Raw genomic sequence first — 19,180 nt, 5'->3', positions numbered from 1 at the left:
AATAAAGAACAAAATTATGATATATAAGTATAATAGTGATTTAAGTGAATATATTCTCCAATTTGTTTGATATTATTATAGGCTCGACAGGAATCTGATAAAATGGTCGATCCAACGCTCGTATACGATCACTAACAATTGGTAATAATTAATAACGATTTTTCCGACCGATCGGGTACACATAAAACGAAGCCCTAACGTTGTTCTCACGACATATGCCACCAAAAACCCATTATTTTTAATTTTTTAAATACTGCAGTATAAATTGTATAAAAGATGATTAACACATCGAAAGTACGATAAATATAAGTGGCGGGAAATACGTGGGTGCGTGCAGCGGGTGTCAACTAAACCAGTAAGTAGGTACCATGGACGGATAGGCCATTTTTGGCCCAAAGGGGAAATTATTAAAAGGGGCCCCCGGCCACATGAAAAAAAAGAATGTATAACAAAACACCACTTTTTTAAGTAATTTATTTATTTTTAATTTTAAAATAATAACATTCTATCAAATACTGGGCTCCTAGCTCCTAATTTATTAATGATGTCTTCAGAATCAAATTTGTTCAGAATATCTTTCTCTACATTCATTAACAACATACTCTCTATACATTCAGACCTATAGTATTCCTTAAATAATTTTTTACAAATTTTAATTTAGAAATTGTACGCTCACATTCTACTTGTGTGATGGATAAAGTAAACATAAATGTATATGCAAAGTGGAGGCCACGATATATTGTATTTGCGTATAAATTATATTTCACCAACACATTGTAGTTGATAATTTATAGATATAAGATTATAATATAATATATTTCAAATTTCTATTGTAATTATATAATATTATTTGATTTTATCTTTATTAGTGACATTATGAATATTAATTTGACATACTCAATAGTTTACTATACACAATGATCTCCAAAACTACTAATAAACTACAAAAAAAAAAAACTTATTTTCTCATACATAATATATGTATACACTGATACTAGGCATACGAAAATGCCAAATAACAAACTAATACGCAGGCAACGCCATGTCGGGACAGCTAGTATTAATATAAATTAATGAGCCATTGCATTAACCATAAAAAGGGCCCCATTGTCGAAATATGAAGGGGGGGCCCACCGGGAAATGCCCGGTTTCACAGTAGGCCTATCCGCCCATGGTAGGTACCATTTTTTTTTGCAAATGTATCTAGTACGACCTCTATCAATTGATTTGGAAATATCATTTTCTATGCTATAGTTAAATTGTTGAATCTATTTTGCAACATAGATGACCTCCACCGTGTTTTCATTCTTCTCATTGCTGAAAAACTACGTTCACATGTAGACGAACTTATGGGGAGAGTGAGTGCAACTTGCATAAGCTTATATATCTTTTGCCAGTTTAGTTTTTCACAACACACATTACTGATTCTGATTGAACATTTATACTTTTTACATTCAATATCTCCTAGACAATTAACAATAAATAATGATATCTACATGTATGAACGTCATTACATGTAGACTGTAGATAACATTACAGTTTTTACATATAATATGTATAAGCTATATTATAGATTGAAATCTCTTGATCTTCATAATATAGATTACCCGTATATTATTTTGAACTTTAAAGTGTAGTTAATTTTAACTGGTTTATATTTTTAAGATACAATTTAACATCAAAGATCAATCAATTTTCTTGTAAAAATAATTTTATAATCATTAGAGTATTGCATTGTTAATCATTACTACTATAATAAAATAATAGAGAAATAAGGAATACAAAGTGATATTGCAAATGAGTTATAATACAGAATGATTTTTTAAATTATTATATTTATTTTATACAATCATGCATATTTTGTTTTGAACACAATATTTTAGGTACTTAATGCAAAAACTATATTCAATATTTTAGCATTGTGGTTAATAATCCCAAACCTTATTTATTTGTTATTATTTAATTTAAATATAAGTCTACATAAACCGAACGAAAACTTAACACCTTAAATGAACTTATGTAATTGTGTAAATAATAGACAAAAGGTCTTTATATTTTAAATACAGTCTCTAAATACAAAGAAGTTAACATTTAACCAAGGAGAAAAATTACTAGAAAACAATTTTATTAGAAACTTATGAATACCTTATATTTAAATAATTTTATTAGTATTTTAAATGGTTAACATCACTTTATATCAATCGACACTAAATGTAATAAAAAATATTATAACTTGGTTTTATCATTTTTCTTAAGGTATTTATAAGTTTCATTAAGAAAAATAATAAAAAATAATGAAATACAAGTTTTGAAAATTAAAACTAAAATTGACTGAAAAATAAAAAGTCTTGAAGAGGAAGAATATTTTATATTAATTTTGTTAAAAACTTCTGACAACTGTCAAAATTTTAATATTTTTGCAAATAAGGAGGCCATTGCTTCATTTTTATTTCCATTGAATCTTTTTAATTCTTGAATAACCTAAAAAAAAAAAAATATTTATTTATATTATAATATTTGAATTATTTTCAGAATACAAACTATGTAATTTATTAGGGTAGTTAGTTTTATTGAATTACAATATCGTTTATAAATAAACATAAAATATGATATTGGACTATTAGCATATTATATTATAACAAATCATCATGGGTAGTTGTAATTTGTCACTAATTGGCATTTGACATGGTGTTATTTTGATGCAGCAATAATATTTATAAAGCTGTATTACCCAGCTCTTAGCCTGGGATAAAACAAACAAATATAAAATACTGCAATTGGTATATTCTAATTAATATAGGCGTAATTATTAATTATTAATAATTTATAATTAAATTGAGTAATGACGGCCGATCCCTGCGACCAGCCACAACATATACTATTTGCAGACCAGTACAATCATCGGTCGCATCAACTATAATGCTGTTCCATAGCAGAGCAGTCGTAGCAGCCATCCATACCTTTAGTTCACAGGCAAGTTTATAATAGTTAACCTCACTCATGGACAAATTTGACCATGCTGGGCAATCCGTTCGTGGGTGCACTTTTCCACTTTGTGTATTTAGTATAATAATTTAATATTGAAGAAGGTATATACCTCCGCCCAGAAAAATTAATAATAAATGTAAACAATACAGATTTTAACACAATCAAATGAGTTGTTTTTTCGGTTTGGTTATTTTTAAATGCCTGTCTGTAACATATCAATTAATTAAAAGTAATATTGTAGAGGGAAGAAATTTGCAGAGTTTAAAAAGGAGACCTTCATACTGAACTTAGTTGAAAGCTTATGTCTAAAAAGGCACCAAGTATCAACTACTCTATGAACTTGCTGAATCGTGCTATGATTGGCTCTAAAACCAACTTGAAAAGCTAGAAGTGTATGGTTTGATAAAAAATGTAGATAAATCTGTCTGAGAATAAGTCTTTTGAATATTTTTGAAAAGTACGGCAATAGGCTTATAAGTTATAGGTGTATATGAGGTTGGGATATCTGGAAGTTTATCCAACTTGACATTTTTTTAAAAATATAAACCTAAAATTTAAATATTTTTAACCTGGTCAGGTGGCCCTACTATGTGCCTGCCCAAAATTGCAACCTCCAATAACCATTTATCAAATTTACTCATTGTACTAATTAGTAATTTATTGTATTCTATATTGTAACTAATTTGTTTAATAAAATAAAAATAAATATTTTTAGGCATATTTTTGAGATACAATTCAAACAAATTTACCCAATTGAACCCATTTATAAATTATGAGTTAATTTGAACTGTGACATCTATTAATTACTTTATGACAAGTGTATCAGTGTTTAAATTTATTAGATTGCATATAAATCTTTGAATTTGGGTGGATATTTTCCTTAAGAATGTTAATTAAAACACTCAATTTAATTTACCAATTATTAGTTTTGTTTTTTAATTGTTTTTAAAGTATTTATAAATATTGAAGGTTGTGGTACAAACGCACACATTTTTATATAATGGGATGATTTTTTTTTTTTAATTTTAAAATTATATAGTTACAAGTTGATTTTATGAAACCAAATATAGTATACTATATTATGCCTAGAATTCATACACTAGTATCTACGACTATAATATGCCAAAATAATATATAATTGTATTCTGTTAATTTTTGTATGTAAGTTGTCGACACTGGTATACCTTATCTTACCGACAATAGTCAAGCATCTAGACATAGCGATTATTTTATATTTTTATAAATATTTTAATTATAATTTACCTGTTCTCTAGAAAATCCTAAATTGATTAGTTCTGTAATATCAGTTTCTTTAAATGATTGACTAGAATTACTGCTACTACCTAAAAAACGACAAAAAAAAGATAAACTATAAAAAATTTGATTGGATGGAATATCTTTATAGGATAATAAAATTAAATATTTAACACAATACATATTTACAATGAAGGAATTACTATTATAACTACCAGTATCATCATAGGTACTAACATATACAGATAGGAAAGAAAAAGGTACCTGGAAATATTAGGAAATTTGTAACTTGGACAAACTAGGCATCTCTTCTCCGCTTGTCTAATTAATTAAAATATTTATATACTTTATTGTAAAAAAAGAAGGTTATGTACATTTAAAAATAACTAAATAATTACCACTACTTTGATTCATTCTTTTGCTTTCATCTATAGCTTTTTTTAGTTCTTTTTCTTCATTTTTAGATCCATCATGATCACTAGATGTAGTTAAACGACCACAATCTGGCAATTCATTTTCAGGCAAAAATGGAGTTTCAGTCCCTGTTGTTCCAATCTTCAAGACGTTATGTTCCAGGTCTATGCAACACTAATAATTTAAATAAACATATATAAATTATTTAGTCATTTAAAATGTTTGTTAATAACAATATTTTACCATATAAAAAAAAATTTAAGAATATTATAGAAAAAATAAAAGCAAATACATGGATAAACTAGTATACAGAATGCCGAAGAAGCATGCGTTGTTTCTATCTTACAAAATATGCACAATATAGCAAATTTGTATTCAAAATAACCAATTTTGTGTTGTAAACTAAATTAGAGTTAATTGACCTATAATTGAATTTAAAGGAAATAATATTATCTAGAGCATTTTCTAGGCTTCTATTAATATCTCAATTTTAAAGCGAGTTATGAACATTTTTAAATTGTAATATTTTACAATTATAATTTATAACTCACTTTAAATTTAAAATATGAATAAAACCCTATGCTTAAGATATTATTTTTAATATTTGATAACAGGTCAATACATACTAATATTAAAGCTAAAAACACGAAATGTGTTCTCTTGAACACAAATTTGGTAGGTGTATGTGAATAAAATAAGCTAAGAATAGGTGATGAGGAGTATATGTTGGGTATTAAAAGAAGAATAGGTGGTAGAAAAAATGTTCATAAAAGGGAATTTTTATGGAATATATAAATTTGCATAGTCTTTACTTGATGTCTTTTTAACATGTCTAATCCAAGAAGCATGTCCATTGGCTGATCTTCAAGAACAGAAAAACTGGTTGTTAAAAAATCATTTTCAATTGCAACTTGGACCATATGTATCCTGCCAATAATTTTTTGTACACCAACACCTTTAGCTATCCCAGCCCATCTACTATCAACTAAACGCATGATGTTGCATCGTTCAGCACAAGCAGCTGACATTATAGTAGTTTGAGCTCCGGAATCAATAAAAGCTTTCACAGGATATCCATCCACTTTACAATTGATATAAAGCATGACAACTGTTCCAAACATTTCTGGATTATATTCCATAGCGGCTTCCATGTTAGCTTCAATGTTTTTTTGACGTATTTCTTCTGCTATTAATTTTTGTGCTTCAGAGTCAAATGGATGAGCTTTCATCATTCTAATTCTTTGGTCTTCACGCTTTTTTCGTTCTTCCATTTGCTCAGCCATGACTTTTGAAAATTCTTCTATAGAATAAATTAAAAATTCAATTTCCATACTATTAATAATCTCATTCATACATTAAAAAATCAACAATTTTATTTTTAAAAAGTAGTATAAATACAGAAACTTGCTCATAGTTAAATCCTATTAGATATTGCGAAATGTTATTTGTTTCAAGACTGGCCTACACTTTTAATTACAAACAATACCTCCTCTGAAATGTATCATAACTTAATAGTTCTTACTTTCAGCTTATTGAAGTCCGTAAATCATTTATATATAACTTAATGTAATAATATCAAATATTATATTCTAAATCGTAGCTCTAGAGCCCGTAGGGTTGTATATTGATTTAATTTATACATCAAACAGCGTACTGAATTAAGAATTTTATTGAATATTTATTTAATTTGGCACCGTGTGTTGTTGAGTCATAATCACTAATTTTCATCATCTACTTATAATGGTATCTATCCATTATAATACTGAATAATTAAGGCCTTCAATTTGTTATTAAAAAGTGTGACTAACTACTGACCAATTTTGTTTGAGGACAAAGCATCTGCAAGTCTGGGATTATTTTGCTTAAGAAGAGCTAGTTGTTCTGGACTGGAGAGAAATAAGTTCCTAACATATTCTGCATCCTGCATTTGGTGTTGTCTGGTGGTACCTGGGATACCAATAGACGAACCAGGCACTTGAATACGGCTAAAGTCAAATTGTGGTAACATATCTAAAGAACAAAGAGAATTACAGATACAAGGTCCAATACCATATTTTTTTGCACATGCATACTATTGCTTGGACTGCTAAATGAGTGATCCATTGCAGTAGCGCTACTCGTAACTCTTTGAATTATGATAACATCTCCTTCACGAACACCTAAGTTTTTCATTGTCTTAAAATCGTCAACCAAAAGCTGACCATTGTGTGTTAGTCCAGTCTCCTGTGATGGAATTCCAGTTTCTACTTCACATAGTGCCTTGAAATTGATTAGTTCTAAATCCTCGCTTACATCAAGTACAATCAAGTTGTCGTCGTGTGTTGTGACAGTAATCTTCATTGTGTTAAATGTCTAGAATTTATTATTTCCTAAAACGTAAATTATCTAACTTAAAATTGCTAAGTGTTTAGTGTTTACTATTATCTAATATTTATTTAGTTCTAACTTAAAATAATTTAAATAAAGAAAACCACCCAGTCATTCTTTGTTATTGTTGTCATGGCCACAAGCTTATCAGAAAACATGAATTTACTGCAACGTAGTTGTAAAAAACAATTTTTCACAGTTAGAAAAATGTAAAATTTTTTTATAGAAGTTACAACAATAGTTAAAACAAAATGTAAATATAATAAATATTGAAAAATCTTGCTTGTGTTTCAAATTTTAATCCGTGTCCGAATAAAGTCTATATTTATATAAATAGTTATTTCGAAGAATTTTATTTTGGATACACTGTCTTTAATCATATAAAAAAAAATTGACTTTCATCTTGGAGATAATATGACACTGGGACATATGATTTGAGGTTTAATTTTTCTACAAATTTTCACAAATTTTGAGTTAGTACATTTATCAGCCCAGTCCTTTAACTTGCTTCACGAGTTATAATCTAGCACAGGGTGAGTTTTTTGAGATTTATTTCTATATATTCATAAGGTAATGTACGTCTAAAATGTATAACCAATATTTCAGATTAAACATGTTGTCATTTAATTTATTACAAAAATTGAATGTCACTGGATCGGCTGGTCGATTTGTTCGTCGTAATATATCGGCTACATCGGTGTTGATGACCAACGTTTCAGATCCAATCCAAAAACTGTTCTTGGATAAAATCCGCGAGTACAAAGGAAAATTTGATTCTAAGACGTTTGACCCTTCAATTGATAAAGGTTACAAGAATGATTTGGAAAAGATCGGCAGACAATACAACATAAGCCCAAATGAAGATCCTACCAAATTCCCAACAATTAAATTTGATGAACCCAAAGTCGATCCACAAGTTTGAAGATAATACATTTTGTGTTTTTATATTAATATATATAAGTAGTGATGTAATTATGCAAGAATAGGATTAAGAGATAATGAAGTCATTAATAAACATTGATTTATAAAGTTCATTATTGTTTAATAATTCAATATAGTAATACACATTTTACAGTTACAGATATATTTATTCATTTTATTTATTAGTCTTATTTCAAGTTGTATCAACTGTAATAGTATAATCCAATAGGATTATTGAAGAATGAAACGTATAGGACAAAGATATTTGAAGATGTAAAGATGTAAAGATGTCTTTATAATTGGTTGTAAGAAAAAAAAAGCAAGGTGGAATATGTCAGTGGTGTTGTAAGTTTGTCCATCGTCCCTTCGGTCCTCAGACTGGATAGTTTATTATTACAGTATTCGATTTGAAACGTTCTTAGCTGAGGATCACTACAACCGTTAAGTATCAGAAAAAAAATAGCTTAGCAATAGGGTATTTTAGTGGTTTTTCCCATGGCGTTAAAAAACTATTGATAACATTGATTAATGACCTTCCTAAAGAACCACATTGATCGAATTTTTCTAAAAGATAAGATACTTCACGTTAAAATCAAAGCACTGCTTCAGGTAGAAATTTTTTTTATAGAATAAAAAAAAAAAAGTAAACATTGTAAAACCACTAGCTTCCTTGCTCTGCTCAGAATCTAAAAAAAGTTGAGTATTTACCTAAATATTATAAACATTTCAATATAACTACAATAGTAATCCACCAATATCTGAATATTTTTTGGCTGGTCACAATGATGGAGGAGTAGAAATACTGCTATCTGTGAACAAAAATCATAGAAATAAAATATGAGGTATAGTCTACAATTAATTAGTTATCAGCCAGGGTAAACATTTTTCTCGAGATGTAATTTGCTTTAATGATGTCACAATTTTCGTTTCCATTGATAGTTTTTATGCTATGTAAGTTAATCTGAATGGCTCATGAATAGCTTAAAATCCAATTTCATAAATAATTTTAAATTAACTACACGTACACACTGGGTATTTGTTGTTTCAAAAATATGAGCTAAACTACTCTTAGAAAAAAATCTATTAAAAGGCCTCTATCAAAGAATATGGGTCCAGGTCCCAAATATGTAAATTAATATAATTATACGCTTGTATGTGTGTATAAGTATAAGTGAACAACTAGGTACATCAAGTACTGTAGGTTCTATTAAAACCATAAAGTATAACATGTTTTTGTAAATTAAATATCAACAGTATACAATCATATACAATCTTATCATTGCGAAAAATATGCGACCAGTCACTTGCACATGTGCAGAAAGGTACACATAACTGGCGACTTGTCGCTAACATGAACATCAAAATATTGAGCTGTGGCTCCATCCATTGTATATGGTCTAAGGTATTAACTATAAACTAATATAAATGAAAAATAATATTTTAAATAGTATCAATGGGCAGTGGCGTCAGCCATTATAGCCCCCCTCTACTCCCCCTGGCAGATTTATTTATATGTGCTCTTTTCTAAATGAAATATGGAGTCAATACAAATTCTAGATGTAGAATTTTGATCATCTGCGATGTATATTTTGAGGTAGTTGGAAAAAAAATCCTTAGTTGAATTATACTGGGGATTGACTAAGTAAGAATAATTTTTAAATTTCAACGGATCATAAGATCCAAACAAAATATAATATATTATAATAGTACAAATACGGTAATTAAATTGATAATAATTTGATACAATATTTTTTAATAAAAATTATACAATAGTACAATAATAATAATATAAGAAATATAAAAAAAATTCTATTCACATAATTACTAAAAGCTTACAAGGTAGTAAGCTGCACACAGCAATGACACACAAATAAATATTACAATAATTTTTTTCACAACAACACATTTTCCTGGATTATTATTCATAGGGGCCATCCATGTTAGCTTCAATTTTTTTTGTTCGTCTTATGTCTTCTACTTTATTCCGAATGTTTTCCTCACGCTTTTTCGATATTCCAATTGCTCAGCCATGACATTTGCAAATTCTTCTGCTGTACAAATTAAAAATTAAATTCCATACTACTACCTAATGCTCTTATTTGAGCATTCACACATTAAAAAATTATCAATTTTATTTTTAAAAAGTTATATGAATTTAGGAACTAGCTTGTAGTTAAATCTTATTATAATTAATATTATGGAATGTCATTTGTTTCAAGACAACAACTGGCCCAGACTTTTAATTACTAACTATACCTGAATTGAAATGTACCATAACTTAATGGTTCTTACCAACTTATTAAAGTCCATAGATTATAATATTATATAACATAATGTAATGATTTATAATATCAAATATATTTTAACCCGTATTCTAGGGTTGATTATGTTGATTTAATTTATACATCATAACAGTGGCGCCGAACCTATAACCTGAGAGGGGCGACCGCCCACCCTTTTTTTTGGTGGGTGGGGTCGTGGAGGGTCCGTGGGTATCCCAACAAAGTATTTATGAATTATGTTCCTAACCTCTAAGCTATTAATGTATACATATGCAGCAACATTTTGTAAACAGGGGTTGTGGTCGGTATAACTTTTTACTTGCCCCCCCCCCCCCTTTTAAAATATAGTTAAGCGCTACTGCATCATAATACAGTATACTGAACATTGTTATTAAAATATTTATTAAATTTGGCCCGTGTGTTAGAATTACTAAATCTCATCATCTCTTCTAATAATGAATAACAATAGAAACCTTATATTTATTATTAAAAAGAAATTGCTTGACTTTGTGGTGATGGTACCATGAACGTTTTGTACCTCTAGGGAAAAAAGAAAATCCACTGCCATTTGCTTGTGTGTGACATGAAGGAATAAGTGGTCACAAGAAAGATAGCACTTTTTTAAATTTTTTTACTCATCATTGTAATAATACCATTACAATTTTATTCGATAACTGTAGTAGCCAAAATTAAAATTGGTGTTTTCTATCATTTTTAGTTTATATAATAAATTCTAAACGAATTTCTACAATGAAATTGTTTTACATTTTTTCAAAGCTCAATATACATTATGATACATTCATGTCAGCTGATAGTTTTCATCACTAAGTAGAACAATCTCTTAAGCACCAAAAGAAAACTTACGATTTTGAAGATTTTGTTGAAGATTTTGAAACTGTGGGGGCTGCAAATAAATCAAGAGTTGATGTAAAAATTATGAATTATTTTTATTGTTATTTGTGGATAAATTACAAATCACAACAAAAACTAAATAAATCAACAAATCGTGTATCATTAAAAAATGTTGTCTCTATAAAAGCTGTTCGAAATAAATTTATTTTGTATATAAAATGTAATTTTGAAGAAAAATATTCAAAGCTTGATTTTTTAAAGAAAAGTGTTGTGAAAATATCCAGAATGGCTACACCTTAATCATCGAAAGGACCTTGTAGCATTCCAGTTGAAAAAAGAAACGATATTCTCAACAACTTGACACAAGTCATTCCACAAAATAGGAAACACTTTTGGGAAAATATTTCAATTCATAATAATTAGACTACTATTTTTTTTTAAATAGAATGATCAAATTTGTTAATTTGTAAACTAATGTTTTGTATTATAATCATACATACATTATCATACATATCTTTATTTTTATGAATTTATGTACAGCATTTTACTCTATACTCCTTTTCAAAAGAGAATATACTAGTCGGTGACCAATTTATGTCTGGTGGCGAGCATTCCTCACCAATTTCCCATTGTTAGCGTGATTCTCAACGTACCAAACAAATTATTTTACATGCGCAAAAGCAGTATATTCTCTTTTGAAAAGGAGTATAGTAAATACATTAAAATAAAAATAAAAATAATATAAATAATAAATAATTAAAATAAAAAATACAAAACTGAATTTTTCTCAAAACAAACATATTGGTTTTTACATCACTTATCAGGGCAGTATAATATACCTATATAATATAGGTATCTACCTACAGTAATTACCTATGTCTTGTATTAACTTGTACTTGATACCATTAATGTATTCAATTAGTATTTACTGTATATTAGTAAAAATTATAAACTAACAGGAGCAGAAAAATTTTATATTTTAAAAATGTTATACTTGAAACAGAAAGTAGCAAGCTCCAAACAGCAACAACACACACATAAATATTACAATAATTTTATTTACACAAATACTTTGTTTTGGAATATTTTCAGCAGCTTCCTTGTTAGCTTTAAAATTTTTTTGACGTATATCTTTTGCTATTTTCCGATCGTATTCCTTACGCTTTTTTTGATCTCCCAATTGCTCAGCCATGATATTTAAAAATTCTTCTGCAGAACAAATAAAAAATTAAATTTCCATACTCATGCGTGCACATTCATACAGTAAAAAATCATTGATTTTATCTTTAAAAAGTTATATAAATTTAGCAATCATATTTTATAAACAAAAATTTCTATCGTAAATCTCAAAATCATTGTTTGACCACGTTCCCAGATTGAACCTACAGGTCCAATTGAGTATCTAAATCATCCCGGGAACCACTCAAACACATACAAAAAAATTTCATCAAAATTGGTCTTACTGTTTAAAAATGTATAAAGGACAGATAGAGGGACGAACAGGACAGATGACAGACAAACATTAATTTATATACATATATAGATTTATTATTTGTGGCCCAGAGTATTCTATAACTATTCTCATGATCTATTATGATACTTAAGCGAGATAATTTATTTATTTATATATTTATATTAACTAACTATTATTAACTATTAATTTATTTACTTTTATTATCCTTTTGAGTTTGATATTATTTATAACTATAATATATATAATATAGGCCTACCTACAGTTATTACCTATGTCCGCTATTAATAAATTGTATTTTTTTTTTTAAATTGATTATTTATAAATATTTTTATAAGATTTAAATAGGGGTATAAAGGGCATAGCCCCCACAGCTCAATAATGTTTAACAAGTAATGGGGACAAAAAGTAAACGGAGTCCCCTTATTTTAATTTTGGCAAGTGGAGCACTGGTTTTAGCGACTATAACTACTGACCAATTTTGTTTGAGGACAAGGCATCTGCAAGTCCGGGATTATTTTGCTTAAGGAGAGCTAGTTTTTCTGGTTTGGAGAGAAATAAGTTTTTAACATATTCTGCATCCTGCATTTGACTTTGTCTGATAAGGTTAGATGAGCCAGGCACTTGAATACAGCTAAAGTCAAATTGTAGTACTATATCTAAAAAAACAAAAAGAATTACAGATATAAGGTCCGATACCATATATTTCTTCCACAACTTACAAGCATACTATAATTGCATACATACCATTCACAACTCTTTGAATTATGATAACATCTCCTTCACGAACACCTAAGTCTTTCATTGTCTTAAAATCTTCAACCAAAAGCTGACCATTGCGTATTAGCCTAGTCTCCTGTGATGGAATTCCAGTTTCTACTTCACATACTGCCTTGAAATTGATTAGTTCTAAATCCTCGCTTACGTCAAGTACAATCAAGTTGTCGTCGTATGTTTTGACAGTAATTTTCATTTTGAAGAAATATGCCACTGATATGTATAATACTATTAGAATATTAGATTAATATAAAAAAGCAATTCTGTGCAGGCACAGGTCATAGAAGTGAAACTTCCGCTTTGTCATTTAATACAATAATATAACTATTATCATAGAATATTCTAAACTATTATAGAATTATATTTACAAATATTTACATTAGTCAAGTCAGGTTTAGATTTTAGATTAAATAAAAAATAATAATAAAAAATGATAAATAAACAATATTTTTAAATTGTCATTCAGTACATTAATATAACTAATAACTATTATAAAATTATTTATCGGTTGCCGGCAACGAAGAACAAGGGATAATTTGGAGGTTAGATCTTAGTCCGTGTATTTATCATATTTCTTTATCATATCTTATCTTATCTTATATTATCTATGTTTCAAACACGATTAAAAATACTATCTTTAAGGCCCCTGCAAACCCTATAAATTTTTCATCAAAACGACCTTAGCGACTGACAAAAATTAAAGAACTTTTAGTGGTTCAATTTAAAAAATGTATAGATGTTTTATATGGTCAACAAGTCTACTTTGCAGCGGTCGGAGCATATTTTTTATATTTTAGATATTTTTGTATGTATTCAATACACAAAATGTATAAATTTATAAAATGTAAAATATTTATTATCGTCAAGAATTTGCTAAAATTGAAAAAGTGCTCCAACCGATGCAAAGTAAACTTGTTTACCAACACAAACATTTTTACATTTTTTAAATCAAACCACAAATCGTCCATAAATTGATTTTGAACATTTTGATTTAGACCACGGATTTAGATAGTATCTAAAGCCGCGACTAGGGTCTAGACCATAGACCTACTAACTAAATTTAGTAATATATTACCTATATTTATTTCGTACCAACTATAATAAAATAAATACATGAAAAAAGATTATTTTGTACCCCGATCAATACCGTCCCGAACAACAATTAATGATGGTATATAATGTATGCGTATATTATATATTAATAATAAGCAGAGCCCGGAATTATATGCATTTGCATATTTGTATTTAACTAATGTAATAACTAATGAGTGTACCTATGCACGTCTAGGGGGTTTTAAAATGTCCACGGCTCATATCACACCAAATTTAATATTGCATATTTTGCATATTTAGAAGGTAGATCATCTTATAAAGAATCTTGTATTACATTTTCAAATCTTAGATTTAAAAAGAAAATTTTTTATGAATTCTCAACTCAAAATAATTTGCTAGTTTTCGTGATTTTTTCGTATTTTATCAAGATTTAAACTTTAAATGCTTATAAATAAAAACTGTGATTAAGGATTTTTAACATTTTTCAAACGTCATTGTAACAATATAGTAGGAGCCTTGTATTAAATTTTCAAGCTTTTTTACCCAACAAATAAAGTTTTATTGACATTCATAGAAAAAAAGACTAATAAAATTGGAAACCAGAAAATGTTTCTATACAGTTCAAAATAAATAAAAATATATTGAAAATTTTATCGTATATAGAAAATGCAAATATAAACAACTATAGTGAAAAATTAATTTATATACGTTCATTTGTTTTAAAGTTACACCAAAATTTAAAATTCGATTTTGTCAAAAACCTATTTTGCGTTTTTCCTTAATTTGTATCTTGTTTTTCCGGGCGCTTTTGAAAATTATTGGGAATTTTAAATTTTGACCTCCCAAAAGTACCAACTAGATTCACTTTTCCATGAACAAGATACTAAAGTTGAAAATCGAAGCATTATTTTGAGTATTTTTGACTACTAATCGTGTTTACAGAGACAAAAATAAAAAAACACACATCATCGCTCCACTCAGAATCTAAAATTTAAAACAAGGTTCCACGTAAATAGGTATATATAAATTACTTTATTCACAATAATATTATCAAATATACCTACTATAAGTAATATCATAGGCTGACTGACCGTTTTTACTCAGAATCGTTTTTCTTATACAATGATATTATATCATTTAATATCTTGCTTTCTTATTACTTGCTTTTCTCCATCCGCACATTTTTTCACACGGACAGAGTTTAATTCACGCGCACGCACCGAGATTGAAAGAAAATAATTAAAAAAAACGATGCATTGTGTTCTCGTCGTGCCCACTAAATGCAATTCATTATTATTCAAGTCGTCCATATAAGACGACAAACGGCGCTCTTTATAATGATATTGATATCTATATTCAGATATTCTATAGGTATCTAACGGCTAACATAATAATTATTATATAATAATGCGGTGCAGACGGTGCAGTTTGCGTTAATATGTAATAATTAAAACTTGAAAAATATCGATTACAGCTTTTTATTTGCAATGTAGGATGCATTTTGCATGTACAACAGAAAACACAGCTAGAGATAACATTAAAAACAAAAATCTAGCCGAGCAATCCAAATTATAATCTTATAATCTTTATACCAACTAAAAATAATAATTATGTTCCTGACTATAGTGACTATTAAAAAAATTAATTTTTAATTTTAATTTTATACTAAATATTATACACATTGTATATCAAATAAAGCGTCAATGTAATCCTTTTGACCATTCCTTATACACCCTGTAATTAATTATAGATTTAAAAAATAAATAAAGTTAGATGTGAAAAATAACTATTTATTAATAAATGTTTGTACTTTTTAATACTACTAAAATTTTAGTGTCGCATAATTTTGTAGAAATATATTTTCCTCTTCCTGTCCATGAACAACGTATGGCAAACTCGAATCCCGGAAAAAAAATTCACAGACTACAACATTACTCACAACCACATGCAACATGAACAAATATTTTTTAAACGTTAATTAGCATCTATAATTATCATTTACCACATTATTAATATTCAATTACAAATACGTATATTATATTATATTATTAAAAAAAGTATACATTATAAATATTACATTTTAAATATTATGTGTAATTCAACTTAATTAATTTAACAACTTCACAAATATATCATATAAAAATATTTCGAATGATCGATACGTCAAATAATAAAGTAAAAAACATGATATACAAAAATATTATACAAAATATAGGTAATATTATTGTATTTATAGCAGTAATAATAATAATAATTATCAAACAATAATTTATTAAATGTAGGCACGAGGCATATTACACATAATATATTATTATATTATAATATAATATACGTATTTGTAATTATATATTAATAATGTGGTAAATGGTAATTATAGATACTAACTAACGTTTAAAAAATATTTGTTCATGTTGCATGTGATGGACTGTGGTTGTGAGTAATATTGTAGTCTGGGGATTTTTTTTCCGGGGTTGTTCGACAGGGGATTTATTTTCCGGGGATTTTTTCCTGGGGATTTTTTTTCCGATTACCGGCAAACTCATTGCTAAAAATGTTGGCAAGAACTCTCTTTATAATATGTTATCTTTGACTGCATTTCCGCCAATAGATATAAAAAAAATTTTCCTGAAGTTTTTAAATATAGTTTAACATTTTGTAAATTAAATTAATGATTTATATTATTATAGCAGTATAATATGTGACACTAATGAAACAAATGAATCGTCCAATAAACAATTTGAAACATTTTTAAACATTTGCTCGTTGTTCATGGGCCAATTTGACATAAAATTTCCATCAAAATTAGGTAATGTAGTTGAAATGTTGTTTATTACTCCTATTTTATTAACAGCTTTTTCAATATGATCAAGTTTATATAATAAATGATCATACTTGATCCTAATTTGAATTTGTTCCATATAAATTTAATTTAATAATTCTATAGATGGATTCTGTTTATCCATCTGAATGATTTCTATAAATGATAAATATAAAAAATACGAAATAAAATGTTTAAGTATTCAACACAGTTAAAAATGTTCATAAGAAATAGTATATATTTTATTAAACCTGGTTGAGTTTTATCCAAACGATCCATTGGATTTAATTCGTACACCGGATGAATTTCATGTGGTAATGTGTTAATATCAATTTGTTGAGGTAATGTACTGCTACTCTATGTTTTTAACAAAAATAAATTTCTTGATAGATGAATAATGAATTGTATAGTACAATGTACAAATAATATGAAACATAAATTATATTTTTATCATGAAATACCTACCTAATTTTTTTACCGCATTTTTAATATTTTTCCACTACTATTGTAACAATGTATTAGGAGCCTCGTATTAAATTTTCAAGCTTTTTTACCCAACGAATAACATTTTATTGACATACATACAAAAATATGGATACTAAAATAATTGTAAACTGTAAATGTCCGTAAACATCTCAAAATAAGTCAAAATATTCTAACAGTTTTAAGGTGTATAGAAAATGCTAATATCAACATTCAGTGAAAATTTCATGTATCTGAGGTAATTTATTTAAGAGTTACGCCAAATTCCTGTTTTTTCTTAATTTTTGTTTGTTTTTCCCAGCGCTTTTGAAAACTAATGGGAATTTTAAATTTTGACCTCCCCAATGTACCAACTAGATTCACTCTTCCACAGAACAAAATAATAAAGTTGAAAATCGAAGCATTATTTTAATACTTATCGTGTACACAGGCCACAGCCCATAAAATTAAAAATATAAAAATAAAACACATCATTGTAAATCAATACATAAAATGATCTTGGACTTACTTTTTGATTCTTAAACGATAAAAAAAAATGTTTTATGCTTATATATAAATAGATATATGCCAAAAATATTGAATAAAAATCAAAATAGGTGTATAATTACCTGTCAAACAATTGCAGGAATTGAGAATTAACTATTTTGATAATCCATTACTTTCCGTAGAGATGACGTTGACGTTGACGTGGAGTAGGTAATAAAAATAACGAGAATGAAAGAGAAAATAACAACAACTGAACAATTTCAATCACTAGAAGCTTGTTCAATAACTAGTGAAAATGGTTATAACTTATGACTTTTGGAATTTTATAATAAGTGTAATATTATTTTTAAGAAATCTGCCGCAAAGATCAATGTCTGACAGTGCTATGTGCGCGCAGCTCGCTGTACGGACGTACGGTTGAGCGTCCTGCGGGTTTGGCTTTCCACAATCGGAAACCGAAAACCCATGCTGGTGTGTATAACAATAAGATATAACTATTTGGGTATATTTTAGATTCTGAGTGGACCTAACCTAACCAGTGGAACGATGAATGTATTGATTTTACAATGATGTGATTTTTTATTTTTTTATTTTTTTTTGTGTCTGTCATAAAACTAGGACATTAATCTAACAAGCATTATTAGAAGAAATCTCAACAATCAGATTCACACTGCTGCTGTTTTCATCGATGTCGAGAAGGCCTTCGATCGCGTTTGGCATGACAGCCTCCTCTTCAAAGGACATGAACATTCCAACGCATCTCATACAAATAATACAGTCGTTTCTATCAGACTGCTCATTCTGTGTTCGGATAAAGGCCTATCCTAGCAGGTGTCCTTCAGGGTTCCTGTCTTGCCCCTACTTTATACTTAATCTACATAAACGACATCCCGGTCACTGAGAAGGCATCCCTTGTTCTTTTTTCGGATGACACCATGTTCCACACCTGCGACCTCAACCCAATCAGAGCGAAAATCCAGCTCCAACTAGTTTACAAAATGCACCTCCACAGAT

The 19,180-nt window shown here is 28.0% G+C and overlaps 3 protein-coding genes across 11 annotated transcripts; 1 reads left to right on the top strand and 2 right to left on the bottom strand.

The window, feature by feature from the left end:
- Positions 1-1,828: 1,828 nt before the first annotated feature.
- On the bottom strand, positions 1,829-7,124 carry LOC132948879 (protein DDI1 homolog 2-like). Of its 2 annotated transcripts, XR_009665053.1 has the most exons (7): positions 6,729-7,124; positions 6,472-6,666; positions 5,469-5,956; positions 4,641-4,830; positions 4,507-4,563; positions 4,252-4,331; positions 2,424-2,481 (listed from the first exon to the last, which is right to left on the bottom strand). XR_009665053.1 is itself a non-coding variant. In XM_061019559.1 (6 exons), exons 1-6 carry the CDS (start codon positions 6,994-6,996, stop codon positions 2,401-2,403), a joined length of 1,302 nt encoding a protein of 433 aa, XP_060875542.1. In that variant the 5' UTR covers positions 6,997-7,124; the 3' UTR covers positions 1,829-2,400. The 2 variants fall into 2 exon arrangements, 1 of the variants encoding a protein (XP_060875542.1); XM_061019559.1 differs by lacking the exon at positions 4,507-4,563 and having other exon boundaries at positions 1,829-2,481.
- Positions 7,125-7,397: 273 nt separating this feature from the next.
- Positions 7,398-8,057, top strand: LOC132948880 (ATP synthase-coupling factor 6, mitochondrial). Its single transcript, XM_061019560.1, has 2 exons — positions 7,398-7,556; positions 7,630-8,057. Exon 2 carries the CDS (start codon positions 7,637-7,639, stop codon positions 7,943-7,945), a length of 309 nt encoding a protein of 102 aa, XP_060875543.1. The 5' UTR covers positions 7,398-7,556; positions 7,630-7,636; the 3' UTR covers positions 7,946-8,057.
- A 1,539-nt stretch (positions 8,058-9,596) lies between these two features.
- On the bottom strand, positions 9,597-13,861 carry LOC132949354 (protein DDI1 homolog 2-like). Of its 8 annotated transcripts, none has more exons than XM_061020205.1 (5): positions 13,297-13,861; positions 13,026-13,208; positions 12,142-12,287; positions 11,091-11,130; positions 9,597-9,995 (listed from the first exon to the last, which is right to left on the bottom strand). In XM_061020205.1, the coding sequence occupies exons 1-5, from the start codon at positions 13,520-13,522 to the stop codon at positions 9,919-9,921; spliced, it is 672 nt and encodes a 223-aa protein (XP_060876188.1). In that variant the 5' UTR covers positions 13,523-13,861; the 3' UTR covers positions 9,597-9,918. The 8 variants fall into 8 exon arrangements, with proteins under 8 accessions (XP_060876188.1, XP_060876189.1, XP_060876192.1 ...); XM_061020206.1 differs by having other exon boundaries at positions 9,597-9,992; XM_061020209.1 differs by having other exon boundaries at positions 12,150-12,287; positions 13,297-13,860.
- Between the last annotated feature and the right edge of the window lie 5,319 nt (positions 13,862-19,180).

This window comes from Metopolophium dirhodum, chromosome 7, assembly GCF_019925205.1.
Source record: "Metopolophium dirhodum isolate CAU chromosome 7, ASM1992520v1, whole genome shotgun sequence".
NCBI lineage: Eukaryota > Metazoa > Arthropoda > Insecta > Hemiptera > Aphididae > Metopolophium > Metopolophium dirhodum.
Note: the sequence above shows the minus strand (reverse complement) of the source record. Positions and strands in the feature narration are given on the sequence as shown.

Coding starts and splice junctions, on each gene's coding strand:
- LOC132948880 (XM_061019560.1), top strand. CDS start 7,637: ATGTTGTCATTTAATTTATTACAAAAATTGAATGTCACTGGATCGGCT.
- LOC132949354 (XM_061020205.1), bottom strand. CDS start 13,522: ATGAAAATTACTGTCAAAACATACGACGACAACTTGATTGTACTTGAC. Junction 13,209..13,296: donor AATTCAAAGAGTTGTGAATG/GTATGTATGCAA, acceptor TTGTTTTTTTAG/ATATAGTACTACAATTTGAC. Junction 11,131..12,141: donor TTCCAAAACAAAGTATTTGT/GTAAATAAAATT, acceptor ATTTATTTGCAG/CCCCCACAGTTTCAAAATCT.
- LOC132948879 (XM_061019559.1), bottom strand. CDS start 6,996: ATGAAGATTACTGTCACAACACACGACGACAACTTGATTGTACTTGAT. Junction 4,332..4,640: donor AAGAATGAATCAAAGTAGTG/GTAATTATTTAG, acceptor GTCGTTTTTTAG/GTAGTAGCAGTAATTCTAGT. Junction 2,482..4,251: donor TAGGATTTTCTAGAGAACAG/GTAAATTATAAT, acceptor TTTTTTTTTTAG/GTTATTCAAGAATTAAAAAG.